The sequence below is a fragment of the Etheostoma spectabile genome, chromosome 12 (assembly GCF_008692095.1).
Source record: "Etheostoma spectabile isolate EspeVRDwgs_2016 chromosome 12, UIUC_Espe_1.0, whole genome shotgun sequence".
NCBI lineage: Eukaryota > Metazoa > Chordata > Actinopteri > Perciformes > Percidae > Etheostoma > Etheostoma spectabile.
This window is the reverse complement of record NC_045744.1, coordinates 26,219,999-26,237,883: the sequence shown is the minus strand read 5'-3', so window position 1 is coordinate 26,237,883 and position 17,885 is coordinate 26,219,999. Positions and strand designations below refer to the sequence as shown.

At 42.5% G+C, this 17,885-nt stretch overlaps 1 protein-coding gene across 3 annotated transcripts in view; it reads left to right on the top strand.

Annotated features, from left to right (window-relative positions):
* Positions 1–16,471, top strand: part of nr2f6a (nuclear receptor subfamily 2, group F, member 6a) — a 33,992-nt gene extending 17,521 nt beyond the window's left edge. For 2 of the 3 annotated variants that reach the window (XM_032531466.1, XM_032531465.1), the window contains 4 exons: positions 10,165–10,259; positions 11,834–12,168; positions 12,867–13,113; positions 14,000–16,471. In XM_032531466.1, the coding sequence (XP_032387357.1) occupies positions 10,165–10,259; positions 11,834–12,168; positions 12,867–13,113; positions 14,000–14,274 (952 nt within the window). In that variant the 3' untranslated portion in view covers positions 14,275–16,471. The remainder of the gene's footprint in view (positions 1–10,164; positions 10,260–11,833; positions 12,169–12,866; positions 13,114–13,999) is intronic. The other variant, XM_032531467.1, reaches the window with a different exon arrangement.
* Positions 16,472–17,885: the final 1,414 nt, after the last annotated feature.

Here is a 17,885-nt window from a genome sequence, read left to right as displayed (position 1 = left end):
TCACCATAATGTACCAACAGAGTTCTAGCACAGACACATCTCTAGAACAACGTTAAGAGAGACTGCGCGAATCAGGCCTTCATGGTCAAAAGCAGCTAGGAAACCACTGCTAAGGAGAGGCAACAGCGAAGAGATTTGTTTGCCAAAACACAAGAATGGACATTAGACCAGTAGAATTGGGCTTTGGTCTGATGAGTCCAAGTTTGAGATCTTGGCTACCACAGCATCCTGCCAACATGCCATCCCATCCTTTTTGCGTTTAGTTGGACCATCATTTATTTTTCAACATGACCCCAAACACACCTCCAGGCTTTGTAAGGGCTATTTGAACAGAAGGAGAGTGATGGGTGCTCGCCTCCACAGTCACCGGACCTGAACCCAATCGAGATGGTTTGGAGGAGCTGGACCGCAGAGTGAAGGCAAAGGGCCAACAAGTGCTGAGCATCTCTGGGAACTCCTTCAAGACTGTTGGGAAACCCTTTCAGGAGACTACCTCTTGAAGCTCATCAAGAGAATACCAAGAGTGTGCAAAGCAGTAATCAGAGCAAAGGGTGGCTACTTTGAAGAAACTAGAATATAAGACATGTTTTCAGTTATTTCACACTTCTCTGTTGAGTACATAATTCCACATGTGTTCATTTATAGTTTTGATGCCTTCATTGATAATCTACAAATGTAAATAGTCATGAAAATAAAGAAAACGTATCCGTCTCACCGATTCTGAAAAAACCTGGCTCAGACCCAACCAACTATAATATCTTTGTCTCTCTCAAATCTCCCTTTATTTCTAAAATTCTTGAAAAATAGTGTCTGTTCAACTCCATGCTTTTCTTACCCTTAACTGTCTTTATGAACCTTTCCAGTCTGGTTTTCGCCCCTCCCAAGTACAAACTGCCCTTATAAAATCACCAATGACTCCTCACAGCTGCTGATTCCGGACTCATCTCCATCCTCATCCTCCTCGATCTCATGCGGCCTTTGATACCATTTCTCACCTCATTCTCCTCAATAGACTTTCTTCCTCGGCATCTCTCACACCCCTCTTGACTGGTTCCGCTCATATCTCTCCGACCGCACTCAGTTTTATCAACTCAAATCTTTCACATCCCACCCTTCCCCTGTTACTACTGGCGTCCCTCAAGGTTCAGTTCTTGGCCCCCTCCTTTTCATCACCTACCTACTTCCCCTTGGCATACTTTCCGCAATTCACTTCATTTTCATTGTTACGCAGATGACACCCCGTCTACTTATCCAGCAAACCCACCTCCTCGCTCCCCCCCTTGTCCCTTACTAACTGCTTACTTGAATAAAAACTGGTTCACCTCAAACTCCTTAAACTAAACATGTAAAAACCGAACTCCTCCTCGTAGCCACCAAGTCCCCCTATCCAAAATCAATAGTTTCTCTCTACCAATCGACAACTCCTTGTCTCCCCCTTCCCTCAGGTCAAGAGTCTGGGCGTCATCCTCGATTCCTCCCTCCTCTCCTTTCAGTCACACATAAATATATCTGCCGGTCTGCATACTTCCACTACGCAACATAAACCGCCTCCGACCGTCCCTTACCCCTCACACTGCCTCCATATTTATCCACAGCCTCGTCCCCTCCCCTGACTACTGAACTCTCTCCTTTTGGCTCCTTCCTCAAAAATCCCTCCATAAACTTCAACTTCTTCAAACCAGCAGCTCGTGTCATCACCAGAACCCCCTCATTCATCATATAACCCCGGTTCTTCAGCAGCTCCATTGGCTCCCGGTTCAATTCAGAATACATTTAAAATCCTTCTCCATACTTTCAAAGCCATCCATAACCTTGCCCCTCCATATCTATCAGAACTCCTACACATGCCGTCCCCTCCCGCTCCCTCAGATCTTCCTCCTCTATCCACCTCACTGTCCCCCATCTACTCATCACCGGGGACCAGAGCCTTCACGCCGCTGCTGCTCCCCAGCTCTGAACTCACTCCCCCACCCGACCTCCGCACATCAACTCTCTCCCTCTGTTCAAAACTAGACTAAAAACCCATCTGTTCCAGCTCGCTTACTGTAAATACACTGTTCCTGTTTTGTTCTGTTTTTGGTTTTTTGTTTTGTTTGTTTTGTTTTTTGTTTTATTTGTTTTGTTATTACTACTTACACTTTTATGTTCCCTGTTCTGTCTCTATTCTCTGTAAAGCGTCCTTGAGTGTTGAAAGGCGCGTTAATAAAATGTATTATTAAAACGTATCGAATGAGGTGTGTGTCCAAACTTGTGGCCTGTACTGTAATATTACACACACCTATTATGTAATATGCATATATATATATATATATTATATAGATATATTAATATATAACAACGTGTCGCAATAACTGCAGTAGCATTATACATTTTCCGTTTTTAGCAGGATTTTTAGACTTTCAGACCTAAAATATATTACCCACAATGCCCCCGCTCACCTGCAAGTGTAGCTGAGGTTGCGTCTGACGCTCCTCTTGAAGAACTCTTGCAGCCCTCGCACGTGAACACGCCGTTGTTTTCCCGCTGGATTTGTCCCCGCACACCACGCAGTCCACCACGCACACTGTCATCGTCTCCGGCCTCCATGTCGCTGCCTCCCCCCTGGGAGACCGTCTTCCTCCTCCCCCCTCGGTAGCTCTTGTCCCCCAGGCCGTTGGTGCCCCCATTGGGATCTCCCCAGCCCCCACTCACCATGGCCTCGCTTGGTTACCGAACCACGGCAGAGAAAACGGGACGAGCAGCCGAGATGTTGCTGCTGTCAAGTAACGTAAATAAAAATAAAAAGCCCACAGAGTTGTCTCTCCTCGCCTGGAGAGAATTAGTAGTTTCCCTTGCCTGTGCTCTCGTTGTGTCAAATAGGACCCTTGGATTTTTTTTTTAGGGCATATATAACACAACTGAGCAAATCAAAAGTCCTCAGGCTAAACAAGCAGATGTCATGGAAAAGAAAATAGGCTAAAGCGTCGAGGAGGAGGGGTGTTTGGCAGAAAACTCACCTCCCCACTCCACTATGACCTGGAACAGTCTAATTGGCAACTTTTACTTTTGCGTGCCTGTGGATTTCAATTCCCCCCTCCCCCCCACTTTCTTCTCTTCTCCTCCAATTGTGTCCCCGTGTGTTTTGTGTTGGGTTTTTAGTCCTTTTATTATTTGGACCGATTCCTGAGATGGATAAAAGAGTCAATGAGTCAACATACAGTGCACATTAGCACTCCAAAGAGAGCAATGGCAGAAAGATTAGCGGCAAATGACATGAGGGACCAACAACCGCTAGCTAGCACACAGCTCTACTCCCCCAGCTCTGTCTCTGTAGAAAGTAATGGCTGAAAAGGACCTCGTGTGTAGCTAGCCTTAGCACATGCCTGGAGAGGCTGTGACCACCCCTCTTAAAGCACCCCTCACGCTAATTTGTCTTTGCTCGATACTAGTTTCCCTCATAAGGCAGCTGTCTACCGAAGACATACCTCTAATGCTTCTAGAAATGACGTCGAGCTTACCTCGGTGTTAATGTGCTGTATCTCACTGGAAAATAATCCTTTTCTAGCTCTAGACCTTCCTTCCATCCAGCGAGACTGAGAGTGCAGACACAGCTCTCCTATTCGGCTGTAATGCTCTCAGCGCTGTAGCATTGTGACCCACAATGAAAACATCCGCACATGCCAAAACAAGTTGACGTCCACACAACAACGCATCACTTTTATGTGGCCATGGGGGGGGGGGCTTCTTTCTTCGAGGCACCGCCGGCTGCAGAGGCAGCAGACGAGCGTACGCGGGCCGCCAGCGCTCACCTCCAAAATGCCAAATACGAATAGAGCCTCAACACAAGGAAGTGATATCTCTCTCTCTCTCCTCTCTCTCTCTCGCGCTCTTCACTGTTTGTTGGAGCACGAGAGCTCGTGTTGTGACGGTATCCTGCGTGCCACTTCCTTCCCAAAACAAAACCAACACAAAAAATTGAAGAAGGCAGGAGAGCGTCCGTGTGCTCAGCCCTCCATGTTTCCTGTGGTCGCTCTCCAGGCACTCATATGCGGTCTTCTCTCCTCCTTTTGTCAGTGCTTGCCCACCAAGAACTAATGACTTGTGGCCTAGCCTGTGTGCTGCTTTTCGTCCGTGTGTGTGTGCTGTCTAAAGCCTTTTCCTATGGTTCAGGCGAAGGAGGTGGGGGTGGAAGGGACGGTGCTGCTCCCCCCCCCTCGTTTTCTCTCTCAGGCTTCAGAGTCCACAATCATATCATGATTGAAGAAAATGGCCACAGACGGAGACAGGCTGGATTTCTCAGCGTTGCTCTTTTTTTTTTCTTCTTTTTTCCCTCCTCGCCCCTCTTCCCCTTGTCTTTTTTCATCCAACCTATTGTGTGTTTGAGAGAGAGATCATGCAAAGCGAGGAGGGAGGGAGTGTGTGTGCAGAGGGGGAGGGCCGCTTGTGTGTGTGTGTGTGTGTGTGTGTGTGTGTGTGTGTGCCCAGGGATTGGACACTGCTATTCAGCCCTGTGGTTTCCATGGTGCTGGCTGCCTTATATGGCAATGGAGTCAAAGAAAAAAGAGAGTAGGCTGTGTGGGGCAACAACACACACACACACACACACGCAAGTATGTGGAGGATCTCTCTCCTCAGAGATGCAGAGAGCATGACCCCATGGCTTCAAAAAACACCCCGACAATACCAGATTACCCTGAAGCCCTGCAACAATACAAGCAATCCAAGCCCCTGCCTGGCCTTTGTCTTTTAAAAAGCATTAAATGTTGCGTAGACATTTTTCAACATTGCAGTACACGATTAAAGAAGCTGTGCAAAGCACAGAGAGGTGAGCTTTAAGCTTTATTTCTCAAAGGGAGGATATATCGTTCCCACTCAAATAACCACTTTGATCTGCATACTGTCGAGCAGCCCCTAAGAACAGCTTATTGTTGGGAAATAAAGGTTACTGTTTTTTTTTTTGTTGCTCATTTGCTCAAGGCCCTCTGTCTCCCAGCGCTTTGTGTGAGCACACAGTGATTTGTGTTACCCAGAGAGGTCAAACCGACTTTCACACCCCTGGCACGCTAAAAAGCCCCGGTCAAATGCAGATAAAGAGAAGAGGATGCCAGCAGCCGCGGATAAGACGGAAGAGACGAGTGACAATCTGCTTGTAAATGTGCAGCTCCTTGGGGTTAAAGTGGGGGTTGCAGTTGGAGATATACAAGATGAGAGTGCCAGTCTCCCGAGGTTCACTATATGCAACTTGTTTCTTATCTAGAGAGCGTTTACAGGCATTCTTTGTCCCCGCCTTGCACACAACACACACTTTTATGGCATCCCTAGATCTAAACCCAGCTTTACCCCCTGAAGGTGTTTGTGTGTGTTTGTGTGTGTTTGTGTGGGGTCAGTCTTTGTGGCTATAGGTCACCATGGGTTTTGTGTGTGGTGAGAGGAGAGAGAGAGAGTGTGTGTGTGTGTGTGTGTTATTTGAATGAAAGTTCCCTTAATTAGACCACTGTGACTGCTTATTGTCACTTCTTGTGTTGGGGGAGATTAGTAGGCTTGTCAAAAAAGGGGCTTGTAAAGGTTTGTGTGTGTTTGGATGAGTATCCACAGAGCTGTTAATCAGTAGTTTTGTACATTAAACAGCAATTTGAGTAACTTAAAAAAAAAAATATATATATATATTTTGCGTCAATTAGTAGATGTCCTCTCCGTGTTAATTCCACTCTTACTTCTTGAGTCACTTTTCTGTGTTAATGAATATTTTATCACATCACCTAGTTTTACTGGTCACTGATGGCTGTGCCAAAGCAACCCTATCAGACAAGTGGTAACATCCACATTGACCTTTTTTTAGACTTTTAGTGTTTTTTTTTTTTTGCTACCCAGCAACACAGGCTGGCCCAATCTTATCCCTCTCGCTCCGGGCCCATTGCTCCTGTGGATTTCAACCCCTGGATACTGGACTTCTTCTATGTCGTCATACATGTGATTTAGCCACACCAAACTGCAGCAGAATAAAACAATTAGTAATCGACAAAATATGCATTCAAACAGACAGATGTACAAACATTCTAAAGAAAATATCAAATAATAATGACAGATTTAAGATAACAGATACTGTACATGCCTATTGTTTTTCCACTTCAGTATGTGTTCGTTTGAGAGATAACACGGGGGGGGGGCAGGATGACGTGACCTTGAAACCGACTGTCAGGAATGTGTTTGCACCACCCAACGAGGAATTCAGAAGAGTGCAAGACTGCAAAAAAAACCTGTCTCCCACTGCCACTCCACAGATATACAGTTAAACCACCAACATTTGACAGTAAAGCAGTCCAACAGATTTTAATAGCAACGTTGAGTTCCCAAGCTGTATTTAGATTAATAATAAGGGTCAGGTTTCCCAATCACACTGCACTTAAAGTAAAATTTTACATTGCGTGCTGTTGTATTGTGTACTGTAGTACCACACTAGGCCACTAGTGATGATTTTCATGGTGGCTGACTCTGCCACTTATAATTTTACTACCATAAAAATTCTCAAATGGCACATGTATGAGTATGTTTCATGTTAAATAAATCCATTTTATAATAACAATTTTTTTTTTTTTTTAGGGTTTCTTGGTGAACGAATACAACTTTTTTTTCCTGCCACATGGCATTGCTTTATCATGGATTACATCCACTTTGCAACCACAGTTATACAACAGATACTTTATTTATGTGAATAATGATTGATTTCAATATCGTTGTGAGTTGGTTCATTGACTTGGTGGAATGAACGTAGATAATGATATGGTAACGATAATGGACAATTCCCCCAACGTGTAGGGGAACGAGGACAAGTGCTTGAAAGGTCTGGTTGACAAGTTGTTAATGTAATGTAACTCTTGGTGGGTCACATAAGATTTTGACACTGCTTAACACGCTCCTTTATTTTTAGTATGATTATTTTGAACCACAGTTAACCACTCTGGGCTAACCCGCGCAATTCATCGGTAACTTTAACTGTACAGATAGACAACTAATTTAATGGTAATTTAGCTAGCTAGCATACCCTGTTCTGCCTCAGTCTCCCGGTGCTGCAAGGCTTCAGTCGGGATGAGACTGACAACAGCCCCGAGGACACATCCACAGCAGCCCCACAGCTAGCAACCATCCACTATCATTACGCCCCCGACCCGGGGACACTCTACAGTCACCCCCAGCCAGCTAGCAACACCCCTATCATTACAGCCCCGACCCGGACACATCTACAGTCACCCCCCAGCCAGCTAGCAACACCACTATCATTACAGCCCCGACCCGGACACATCCCAGTCGCCCCCAGCCACTAGAACCATCCACTATCATTACAGCCCCGCCCGGGGACACATCCACAGTCAGCCCCCATCCGCTAGAAACAATCCACTATCATTACACTCCTGGGAACACCACATTAGCCCCAGCCAGCTAGCAACCATCCACTATCATTACCCCCCCGTGGGACACATCCACAGTCGCCCCCAGCCAGCTAGAAACCATCCACTACATTACAACTCGGCCGGGACACATTCACCCGTCAGCCCCAGCCCAGACAACCATCCACTATCATTACACTCCCGACCGGGGACACTTCCACAGTCAGCCCCAGCCAGCTAGAACCATCCCTATCATTCAGCCAGACAATCCGCCGGGTGACACATCCACATCCAGCCCCAACCAGCTACAACCATCCACTATCATTACAGTCCAGGGACACATCCACAGTCAGCCCCAGCCACACTAGTCCATCCCCTATCATTTACAGCCTGACCCGGGGAAATCACGATCAGCCCCCAGCAGCTAGAAAACCATCCACTATCATTACAACTCCGGCCGGGGGACACATTCACACTCACCCCCAACCAGCTAGCAACCATCCACTTGCATTCACTCCGCCGGGGGACACATCCACATCAGCCCCCAGCAGGCGGCACAACATCCCTAATTACAGCCCGACCCGGGGACACATCCGAGGCCCCCAGGTCTCTAATCTGAGCTGCTGTTAACTTGCAATTTCTGAGGCTGGTGACTCGGATGAACTTATCCTCAACAGCAGAGGTGACTCTGGGTCTTCCTTTCCTGGGGGGTCCTCATGTGAGCCAGTTTCGTTGTAGCGTTTGATGGTTTTTGCGACACATTCAAAGTTTTCGCAATTTTCCTGACTGACTGATTTCTTAAAGTAATGATTGGCCACATCGTTTCTCTTACTTAGCTGATTGGTTCCTGCATAATAACAGTTTAACAGTTGTCCAATAGGGCTGTCGGCTGTGCATCAACCTGACCTGCACAACAAAACTGATGGTCCCAACCCCATTAATAAGGCAAGAAATTCACCAATTAACCATGACAAGGCCACCTTGAAGTTGAAAACCATGTCAGGTGATTACATCATGAAGCTCATTGAGAGAACACCAAGGGTTTGCAGCTCTATCAAAAAAGCAAAGGGTGGCTACTTTGAAGAAACTAGAATATAAGACATGTTTTCAGTTATTTCACACTTTTTTGTTAAGTACATAATTCCACATGTGTCCATTTATAGTTTTGATGCCTTCAATGTATATAGTCATGAAAATAAAGGAAACGCATTGAATAAGGTGTGTCAAAACTTTTGGCCTGTATTCTCTCTCTCTTTATTTATATATATATATATATATATATATATATAAATAAATAAACACACATATATGTACACGTGTGTATGATGTTATATGCGTAAAATGCATTGCTGTGTTTCCATAAGACAAATGGCTGCTGTATTTTTAATGTAGTTGTGTGTCAGTGTAATGCACTCTTTCTACAATATGTATTTCTGCCATTTTTTCATCTTTGTTTCAATTCAACAAAATATTCTTGACTTTAAATTTTCTACTGTTTCACAGTACGTGTCTTTGTGTGGGGGAACCACACAGATGACATTTAGCCTACCATAGAGGCACCCCAATTATAGTGCTGAAAAAACGAACTGATTAGTTGTTTAAAAAAAACAATTCATAGGCAAATATTTTGATTTTGAGTATTTCTTTCAAGGTGAAATGAAGTATGCATAAAGGTGTTTATAATAGGCTATATCCACATCCAAAAAGGTAAACGACTGTTGTATGACTGTGGGCTATTTACTGTTAATGATTCACCACATGCAGGTGAAGTTCCGTAACTATGATGTTGAGTTTAGAACGGCAGCTAACAACGGTTTTCATTATTCATTTTCTTATTATTTCCACAGTGAATGGATTCATTTTTTAAGCCTTCCCAATTTCTCAGAGCCCAAGGTGATGTCTTCGCATGGCTTGTTGGGTCTGACCAAAGTCCAAAATGTAATCATGTTCAATTTAAAATTATAAATTAAAAGAAAAGCAGCAAGGCATCACATTTGGGACAATGCAAAGCAGAGAATGTTAGGAAAGACTAAATGTTTCAGTTCTGTGAGAGTATGTTGTACAGTACACGTGAGAACAGTGGAGAGATGTGATGAAGTAACAATGAATGATGCAGTCATCTGCTTCCCAAGCATGCAAACGTTGCCTGTAGCCTTATGGTAAATCTGATGCAATATTAATGTTCAGGAGCACTTTAAATCATGCCGTAGATACTTATATAACAATAACAGCTTTTTACATACTTTCAAATGGTTTGCATAGACTTTGCATCACTGAGCACTAAAGTAGAACTGGCTACACATCTGTCATTAGGTTTAGATTTTTTTGCGTGAAACTAGGGCTGTATCATTTGTCTTTTTTTTTTATATTGTGTTTCAATATTAACTGGAGCAATACACATTGCAAAAGACACTCAATTTTTTTTTTATCAGTAGAAAACTGGACTTTAAAATGTAACTGTCATTCTTTTTTTAGTTTTCCCTTTTATATTCAATTTGTGCAGAATACCGAAATCAGCAGAAATGCAGAGCTAAGTACACTTCAATCTCAATTTATTTATCGCAAGTAATATTATCGGGATATTCAACAACGTTATCGCATAATTGCACATATTGTGCAGCCCTAGTGAAAGCCAAAGTAAAATCAGAAACCCACTTGTTGAGGTGAAAGCACATCACACAGTCCGCCGCCTGCACCAAATCAGACTCAGCTACTGCATTGGTGCAAAATGATTCCTTCAAAAGAAGGTTGGTAATAATCAATCACCTATAATCCCCTCATCATGTGTTTATGTTCTCAGGTCAAACAGAGAGTGCCAGATTGACCAGCACCACAGGAACCAGTGCCAGTACTGTCGACTGAAGAAGTGTTTCCGTGTTGGCATGCGCAAAGAAGGTATCTGTCCCCCCCGATCCAGAAATGTGTTATCCGTTTTGATCCCTTGGAAAGGTTTGGAGACACTGTGGTACACACTGTCATTGTACATGTGCAATATTGCAAATACTGCAACTGGATTGGTATATAATATGAAAATAATTGATATTTCCTTTGGTGAAGAGCCTCAGAGAGTTGTCCCATTACTTAAATCAGCTGCTCTCATAAAATCACAAAATCAATCCTAGTTAAATTAGTCTTTGTCATTATCTCGCCTCTTCTGCTCCATAGTGCAGAGAAAATGCCACACATGGCTGTCTCGGCGCTATCTTGGCTAGGCAAGCCATGCGTGTCAGCTCAATACCCTGTATTAAGTGGCTTAATCTAGTGCTTGTGTAAGAGTGACTGAGAGGGATACACTGCTAAGACACCCGCGTCCCAGCAGAAACCCTCGGCATGGTGGCTCGATCTGGCAGAAACCAATATGGGGATTTCACCTTAAGTGTCGGGGCCTATAGTATCGCAAAAGACACTCGGAGATTCTATGTGTTAGTTGAAAGAAATTATCAGTAGAAAAACTGCACTTTAAAATGTAACTGTCCCTTTTGTGTTATTATGGTCCCTTTTTATATTCACCTCAGTGTTCAATTTGTTCAATAAAAGCATGTTGGGAATGATTTACTTCCATTTGTTTTAAATTCAACAAGCAAATTGTTGTATTTAAACAGAATACTGAGAGCAGCAGAACTGAGTACACTTTAATATCTTTTTTTTATTTTTATCCGTTAACGTTGTTGCACATGTTTCTCATATTGTGCAGCCCTACTCTGAGTTGTTGTTCCCCTCGTAATCACAGATGGTAAAACATGCTAATGAGACACATTATGGGTCCCTGCAGGGACACGGCCTCTGCTTGACCACCTCCGCAGAAAGGTCAAAGGTCAGAGTCGGCAGTGGACTCAGTGTCTCGCTCAAGGACACGTCTTTAGAGCAGATGCTAACCACATGAATTCATATCCCCAAATGAACGCATATCTCCGTTCAGTAGTCTGCCCTGCTGTCTCGGTTTTGGCAGTAATACTCTCTGTCACGGCTACGATCGCTTTCTCTACACCAAGTGATGTTCTTTTCTAAAAGGGTGATTTGGAGTGTAGAATAAATCTGTGTGTATGAAGATTGGGGTACAGTAAGGTCACGGCAACAGAATGTTGCAATTCCCTTCCAGAATGAATACTTAAAAATTTGAATAGAGAGTAAACTCTTTTCTCAGAGTCTTTGTTTGAATTCCATAGATAACCTTCATCTAGTCTGACTGAATATTTTCTCCTCACTTACATGCTGTTCTTGAGGAATCAGTCTGGGCTTGATTGTGCCTCCTTTATCTTGGGGGAATAGTTTCCTAATCCTAGTCTGTCTGTTCATAATCTGACATACAACGCTGGCTGTACTCAGTTTTAAGTTGTTGTTTTTTTTTCTCCCTCTTTTCTTCACCAAATCCCTTCCTAAACCTCCCCTTGTCCTTAACCTGCTTCTCGTCTCCTCCTCAACCCCTCGCCTCTCCTCTCCTCCCCCCTTGTACCCCAACCAAACTACAGCAGTTCAACGCGGTCGTATCCCCCCTCAGCCGAGCCTCAGCCCCTCCATAACGCCCATAGGTGGCGCGAGCGGCCTCGGAGGCGGCGACTTCTATAACAACAACAACAACGGGGGAAGCGGCGGAGGTCAGCCGGTGTCCGAGCTGATTTCCCAGCTGCTGCGAGCCGAACCGTACCCCAGCAGTCGGTTTGGACACCAGTACAACCAACAGGCGGGTCCCGATAACGCCATGGGGATCGATAACATCTGTGAACTGGCTGCCAGGCTACTCTTCAGCACCGTGGAGTGGGCCAGAAGCATCCCCTATTTCCCTGAGCTGCCTGTGTCAGACCAGGTTAGCAGGTTGGATTTAATGTGTTTGGATGCATAATTTGCAGTTATTCCCGTGTTAAGATACCGGCAGTGATGGAATGTAACTAAGTACATTCACTCAAGTACTGTACCTAAGTACAAATTCCAGTTACTTGTTCTTTACTTGAGTCTATATCTTTTCATGCCACTTTCTACTTCTACTCTGCTACATTTCAGAGAGAAATATTGTACTTTTTACTCCACTACATTCATAGCTTTAGTTACTAGTTACTTGACAAATTGAGAAGTTGAGAAGAAAACACATGTGGTTTATAAAATACAATGTTGTATTATAATTAAACTACCCAACAATATAATGGCCTATAAGTCGTGCTAAAATGATTAGACCATTAAACGCACACCTGTTTGGATCGGTTTCTGCATTAAGTACTTTTACTTTTATTGCTTTGAGAATATTTTCCAGATGATACTTATATACTTTTACTTAAGTAACATTTTCAACACAGGACTTTTTACCTGTAACACCAACACAGTGTGTTTTCACCGTGTGGTATCAGTACTTTTACTTACATAAAGGATCTGAATACTTCTTCCTTCTACCACTGGAAACAGAATAGGTTGCCTACATCAAAACAAAAATATAAAATGAACACAGCGAACATTAAAAATGGATGTTGACAGTGTAGGTCAATCTGATTAACACACTAACAAAACCCACAGGTGGCCCTGCTGAGGTTGAGCTGGAGCGAGTTGTTCATCCTCAATGCGGCGCAGTCGGCCCTGCCGCTCCACATGGCTCCACTGTTGGCCGCGGCCGGCTTCCACTCCTCGCCCATGTCTGCGGAGCGCGTGGTGTCCTTCATGGACCAGGTGAGGGTGTTTCAGGACCAGGTGGACAAGCTGACCCGGCTGCAGGTGGACTCGGCTGAGTACAGCTGTCTCAAGGCCATCGCGCTGTTCTCACCAGGTGAGTGCTCTTCTGTCACTCCAGCCTGTAAAGTTGTTGGACTTGAGAGAGACAGATTAAAAGAGACTGGTCAAAATGAGTGCTGCAGTGGCTCAGGTATTCCGACTTTTTGTCTCTAGCATCTCCCAAAACACTGGATCCTGCATTTCCCATAATGCAACCTAATAACGGTCTTTCGTCAGACCCTCCCTGCCTGGTAAACACAAGCTTTCGGTTAGAAATATGTAGTCTCCAAGCCTAAACTGAGATAATGACATCAGGGTTACTTTACAGACTTCACAAAGCTCCTGCAGAGCCACGGAAGACACACTAAACTGTTTCCACTTGCTGAGGAGAACTAGGCACGACTAGGAAAGAGATCTTCATGTGCCCCTCTAACTGATAACCATGAGTCAGAATTGAACACACAAAAAATAAGAGTCTGGAAGCACATCACGTAAAATTGTAGATCTTAAAAATTGAAACTGCAGGTACACTTGCAACTCTAATCTGGGAATTCACCGACTATGGCACCATCTCCTGGCTTATTCATGAAAATGCAATGATGCATTATGTGCTGTATAATTCAGTCCTGTCACTGATCATTTTTTAAAGTGCCTTCCTTAAACAAATTGCTTTGTGTATGCCATAATCAAAAGCATTTTTTTTTGTTAAACTAAATGACCCCATCCTGCTGTTTCTTTAAAGCTATGATCAGCGTTTATAGGTTTAAATGTGTTCTTTTTATATGGAGACATGCTGAGGCAATGTATTTTGCGTTCCCCTTAAGGGCATTTTATTACATTATCTGTTGGGATTTCCACCTTCCTCTCGGCTCATCACGACTCTTTATGTAACCAGCCCACACTATTAAATAACTACCTCTCCCTCCCTCCCTCCCTCTCAGATGCCTGTGGTCTAACAGACCCAGTCCACGTGGAGTCTCTGCAGGAGAAGGCTCAGGTGGCTCTGACAGAGTACGAGAGGATGCAGTACCCGAGTCAGCCTCAACGCTTCGGGCGCCTGCTCCTGCGCCTCCCCGCCCTGCGCGCCGTTCCCGCCAGCCTCATCTCGCAGCTCTTTTTCATGCGCCTGGTAGGAAAGACACCCATCGAGACGCTGATCCGTGACATGCAGCTCTCCGGAAGCTCCATCAGCTGGCCGTATGTCCCGGGACAGTAGCCCCTTTAGGGACGAGGTCTCCGTCTGGGATTTGTGACGACAAGGACCCACAGGAAACCTCCTGACTCATCACTATCCATCTGTGTGGTTGTCAAACTGCAGTGCCAGCTGGCCGTCATATGTACTGTACTGTAAGCGCTCTATTTCCCCTCATGAAACGAGCTCTCTGTCCTCACACGGGCCTCCAGTGGAGAGACGAGCCAGCTCCGGGCTGGATCTGTCTTGTTGCCAACCCAGTCGTTCTGGTGCCAGGTCTCAGGCCACTGACCAGCTTTTCGTGCTGGGCTCCAATATGGCCACCACAGCCAGTCATGTCACCACCCACATGCCATAGTGACTTAAGACGCTGCAGTTTCATGTAGAGGGCAGCAGCACCCTGCTACAAATGCATCCCGAGGACAAAACTGTCCCACGGCTGAAAGTCGGCAGAACAATTTTCCCCCACACTGGGCTCATTTTCCATGGCTCACCATTTGTGATACAGTGACCTTTTTATCCACACCAATTAACTGATAACAGTACAATATGGGATCATGATGTGAAAGGACCGAATGGAACAGCGGTGAACTCAGTGTAAGAGAAACTAAAGGCTTCCTTCGTTGTGAGAAACTTTTGAATTCACCGCTCTCTCAGCTCGATGCGGAGGAGGAAGCCAATGAGCTGATCAAATGGAACAGAGAGAAAACAAAACCAATGGGAAAATCACCAAAGGCTAACCGATCATCCTCAGAGATGGTTTCTAAGTACAATAAATAGCACCCAAAGCAGAGACCAAGAGATGAACGGACTCTTGGGACTGCCTGACTATCAAGTGAACAATGCATTTACATTTATTCACTACACTGTTGCTGTAGTTGAAGATTTTTCACAGAAAGAAAAAAATTAAAAAGCCACAGTTACATGAGAGTGGACTAATACCTCGCGAGACATCAGAATGCTGCAGTCTGATATTTCCAAAACGCAAACCTCTGTAAATGTTGTTCACCAGAAACCGCCTTCTTTTTGACAACTGCCTTGTTATTCATTATACATTATGGACACATATGAAATATGAAATGGGCATCGCAAACTTTCGTCTTGTATCTTTTTAAAAAGGATCCCCCAAGTGATTTTCACTTGTTTCGGATATGAGTTTTGACTGACTGAATAAGGTGAATTCAGCTAACCTTTTTTTGGGTCGAGCTTTTTATTATTATTATTATTAAGAAATGGGAGGCTGACATTAACTCGGGTTCTCGTAAAAGAAACCAATCCAGATTCAAGAATTAGTTATTGTTGGTGAGAGTTGATAACCAACACTACTAATTGAATACCGGTTTACGTCGATCAATGCTGTTTCTGGGGTTAATGATCCCTTCAAAAACTACGTATTGAAATGTATATATTGAGGCCAACTTTGTCTTTTTGCATGTTCACACGTTGTTTTGGATCTCTAAGTGGAGAATGTTTAATTATTTTACGTTATGTAATTCAAGGTTCATTTAAACATTAAAGTATTGCTTTCACTGTTAGCTCCTAGATGTTTTTTTTCTATATGTATTTACATGAAAATACCTCTTGTCATCTGTTTAGATGTCAAAACAGAAGCTTATCTTCATGCCATTACAGCTGATCGGACACAGAGATGCTCTGAGTCGGTCTCTACTGTTGTGAATGATGTGAGACGAGACTGTAAAGGATGGAAATCTGGTGGGGGAAGAAAAACTGCACTTGGAGGATATTCAATGCCAAAACATCTCGCTATCTGTAACAAGTTAAAAGAATACGGGCCCCGATTCGCTGGTCCACCGGGATTTACCTCACACTGGGATTTCAAAAGGGCGAGTTTAAAATCGGAAACAAAAGAACAAGGTCAACCCTAATGCTGAAATCAGTTTTTAGACACAAAGTAGAAGGATGTAACTGCTTCTTGATCTACCGCAGGGCCTTTTTGGAAGTTGTTTGGATATTCTTCTTTTAGGCAACAGCTCACACGACCACATTATCAAAAAAAAAAACATAAATATGATATTAATGTTTTCTTATCTTTGTGTTACTGAGTTCTTAGGTTTTTTTAAATGTCACGTGTACGGCAACATTATTAAAAGAATCAAAAGTTGACAATATGTCTTTTATGTTTTGTGTTTTTTCAATCTACTTGAAAAAGTGTTGTGATTACATCTGTTTGAAGAATGCCAAATAAACACTGCAACATGTACCATAAATGTATAAGTGTATTAATCAAAGTGAATTCATATGCCAAAAACTGAGGTGTCTTAACTGCTGATTTATTTAAAGGTCCCATATTCTAAAAAGTGCCATGTCATGTCTTTTTTGATTATGAAACAGTATTTCAACACTGTGAAAGCATCAAAGCGCTCAATGCACACAGTCCGTATTCAGAAACGGTGCCTTTAAACAAGCCGCATATAACATAAAAAAAATATATATATATATATATATATATATATTTTTTTTAATGTATATAATATATAATATATTTATATTATTGTATATATATGTATATATATGTTTATATTATATGTAATATATATTGTATATATATGTAATAGTATTATAAGTATGTATATATGAATGTATATATATGTATATATGTATATATATGTATGTATTATATATATATAAGATTGTATATATATAAGTGTATATATTATATATGTATATATATGTATTATAATATGTTATTATATATATGTATATATATGTATTATATATATAATATGTATATATATATATAATATATATGTGTATATATTATATATGTATATATATATTATATATATATATATATGTATATATTATGTATATATATATATGTTATTATATATATATATATGTAATATATATTATATATATTATATATATATGTATATATATATTAATATATGTATATTATATTATGTATATATATAATATTAATATATATGTATAGATATATAATATGTATATATAGAATATATATATGTGTATATATATATATATATATATATGTGTATATGGGTTGGGTATTGTTTATTTTTAGTTTTTTTCCAATACCAGTGCTCAGACAATACTTTTAAAGCGGTACCAAAAATTAGAAATAGAAAAAAGGAAGAGTACAAAACAGTCTGTGACATAAAGGAACGGCTTGTTTATTGCTTTTAATGACTTATTCAAAATGTACTAACAATAACTTGCATCACCAGTAAATTCCTGTTGAACAATAAAACCAACCACTAGATGGGAAAAGGATATTTTACAATAACTTTGAATGCACCACGAGGCTTACCAGTTTCAAGTAAACGTAACGTGTGTTTTTCCGACAACGGCAGCTGCAGACTGTTGTACGTCCCGCTGTTGGAATCCTCTACAGTGAAACACAGACACATGTTACACCGTTTTAACTGTGTTGAACCCAGCTACTAGCTAACGGCAGGCTAATGTTACCCGCTGCTACAGTAAGCATGTTAACTACCGCCATGTGCAGCGATGCTTCTGTTGTCTCTAATGTCTAATGAGTATCAGAGGGCAGCGCAGGCAGTAAAGTGACACCGAAATGAGAGCTAGCGGTTGTTTAGGCATCTGTGCCATAATAACAACAATAATAATCCATTTTATTTGTAATGCACTTT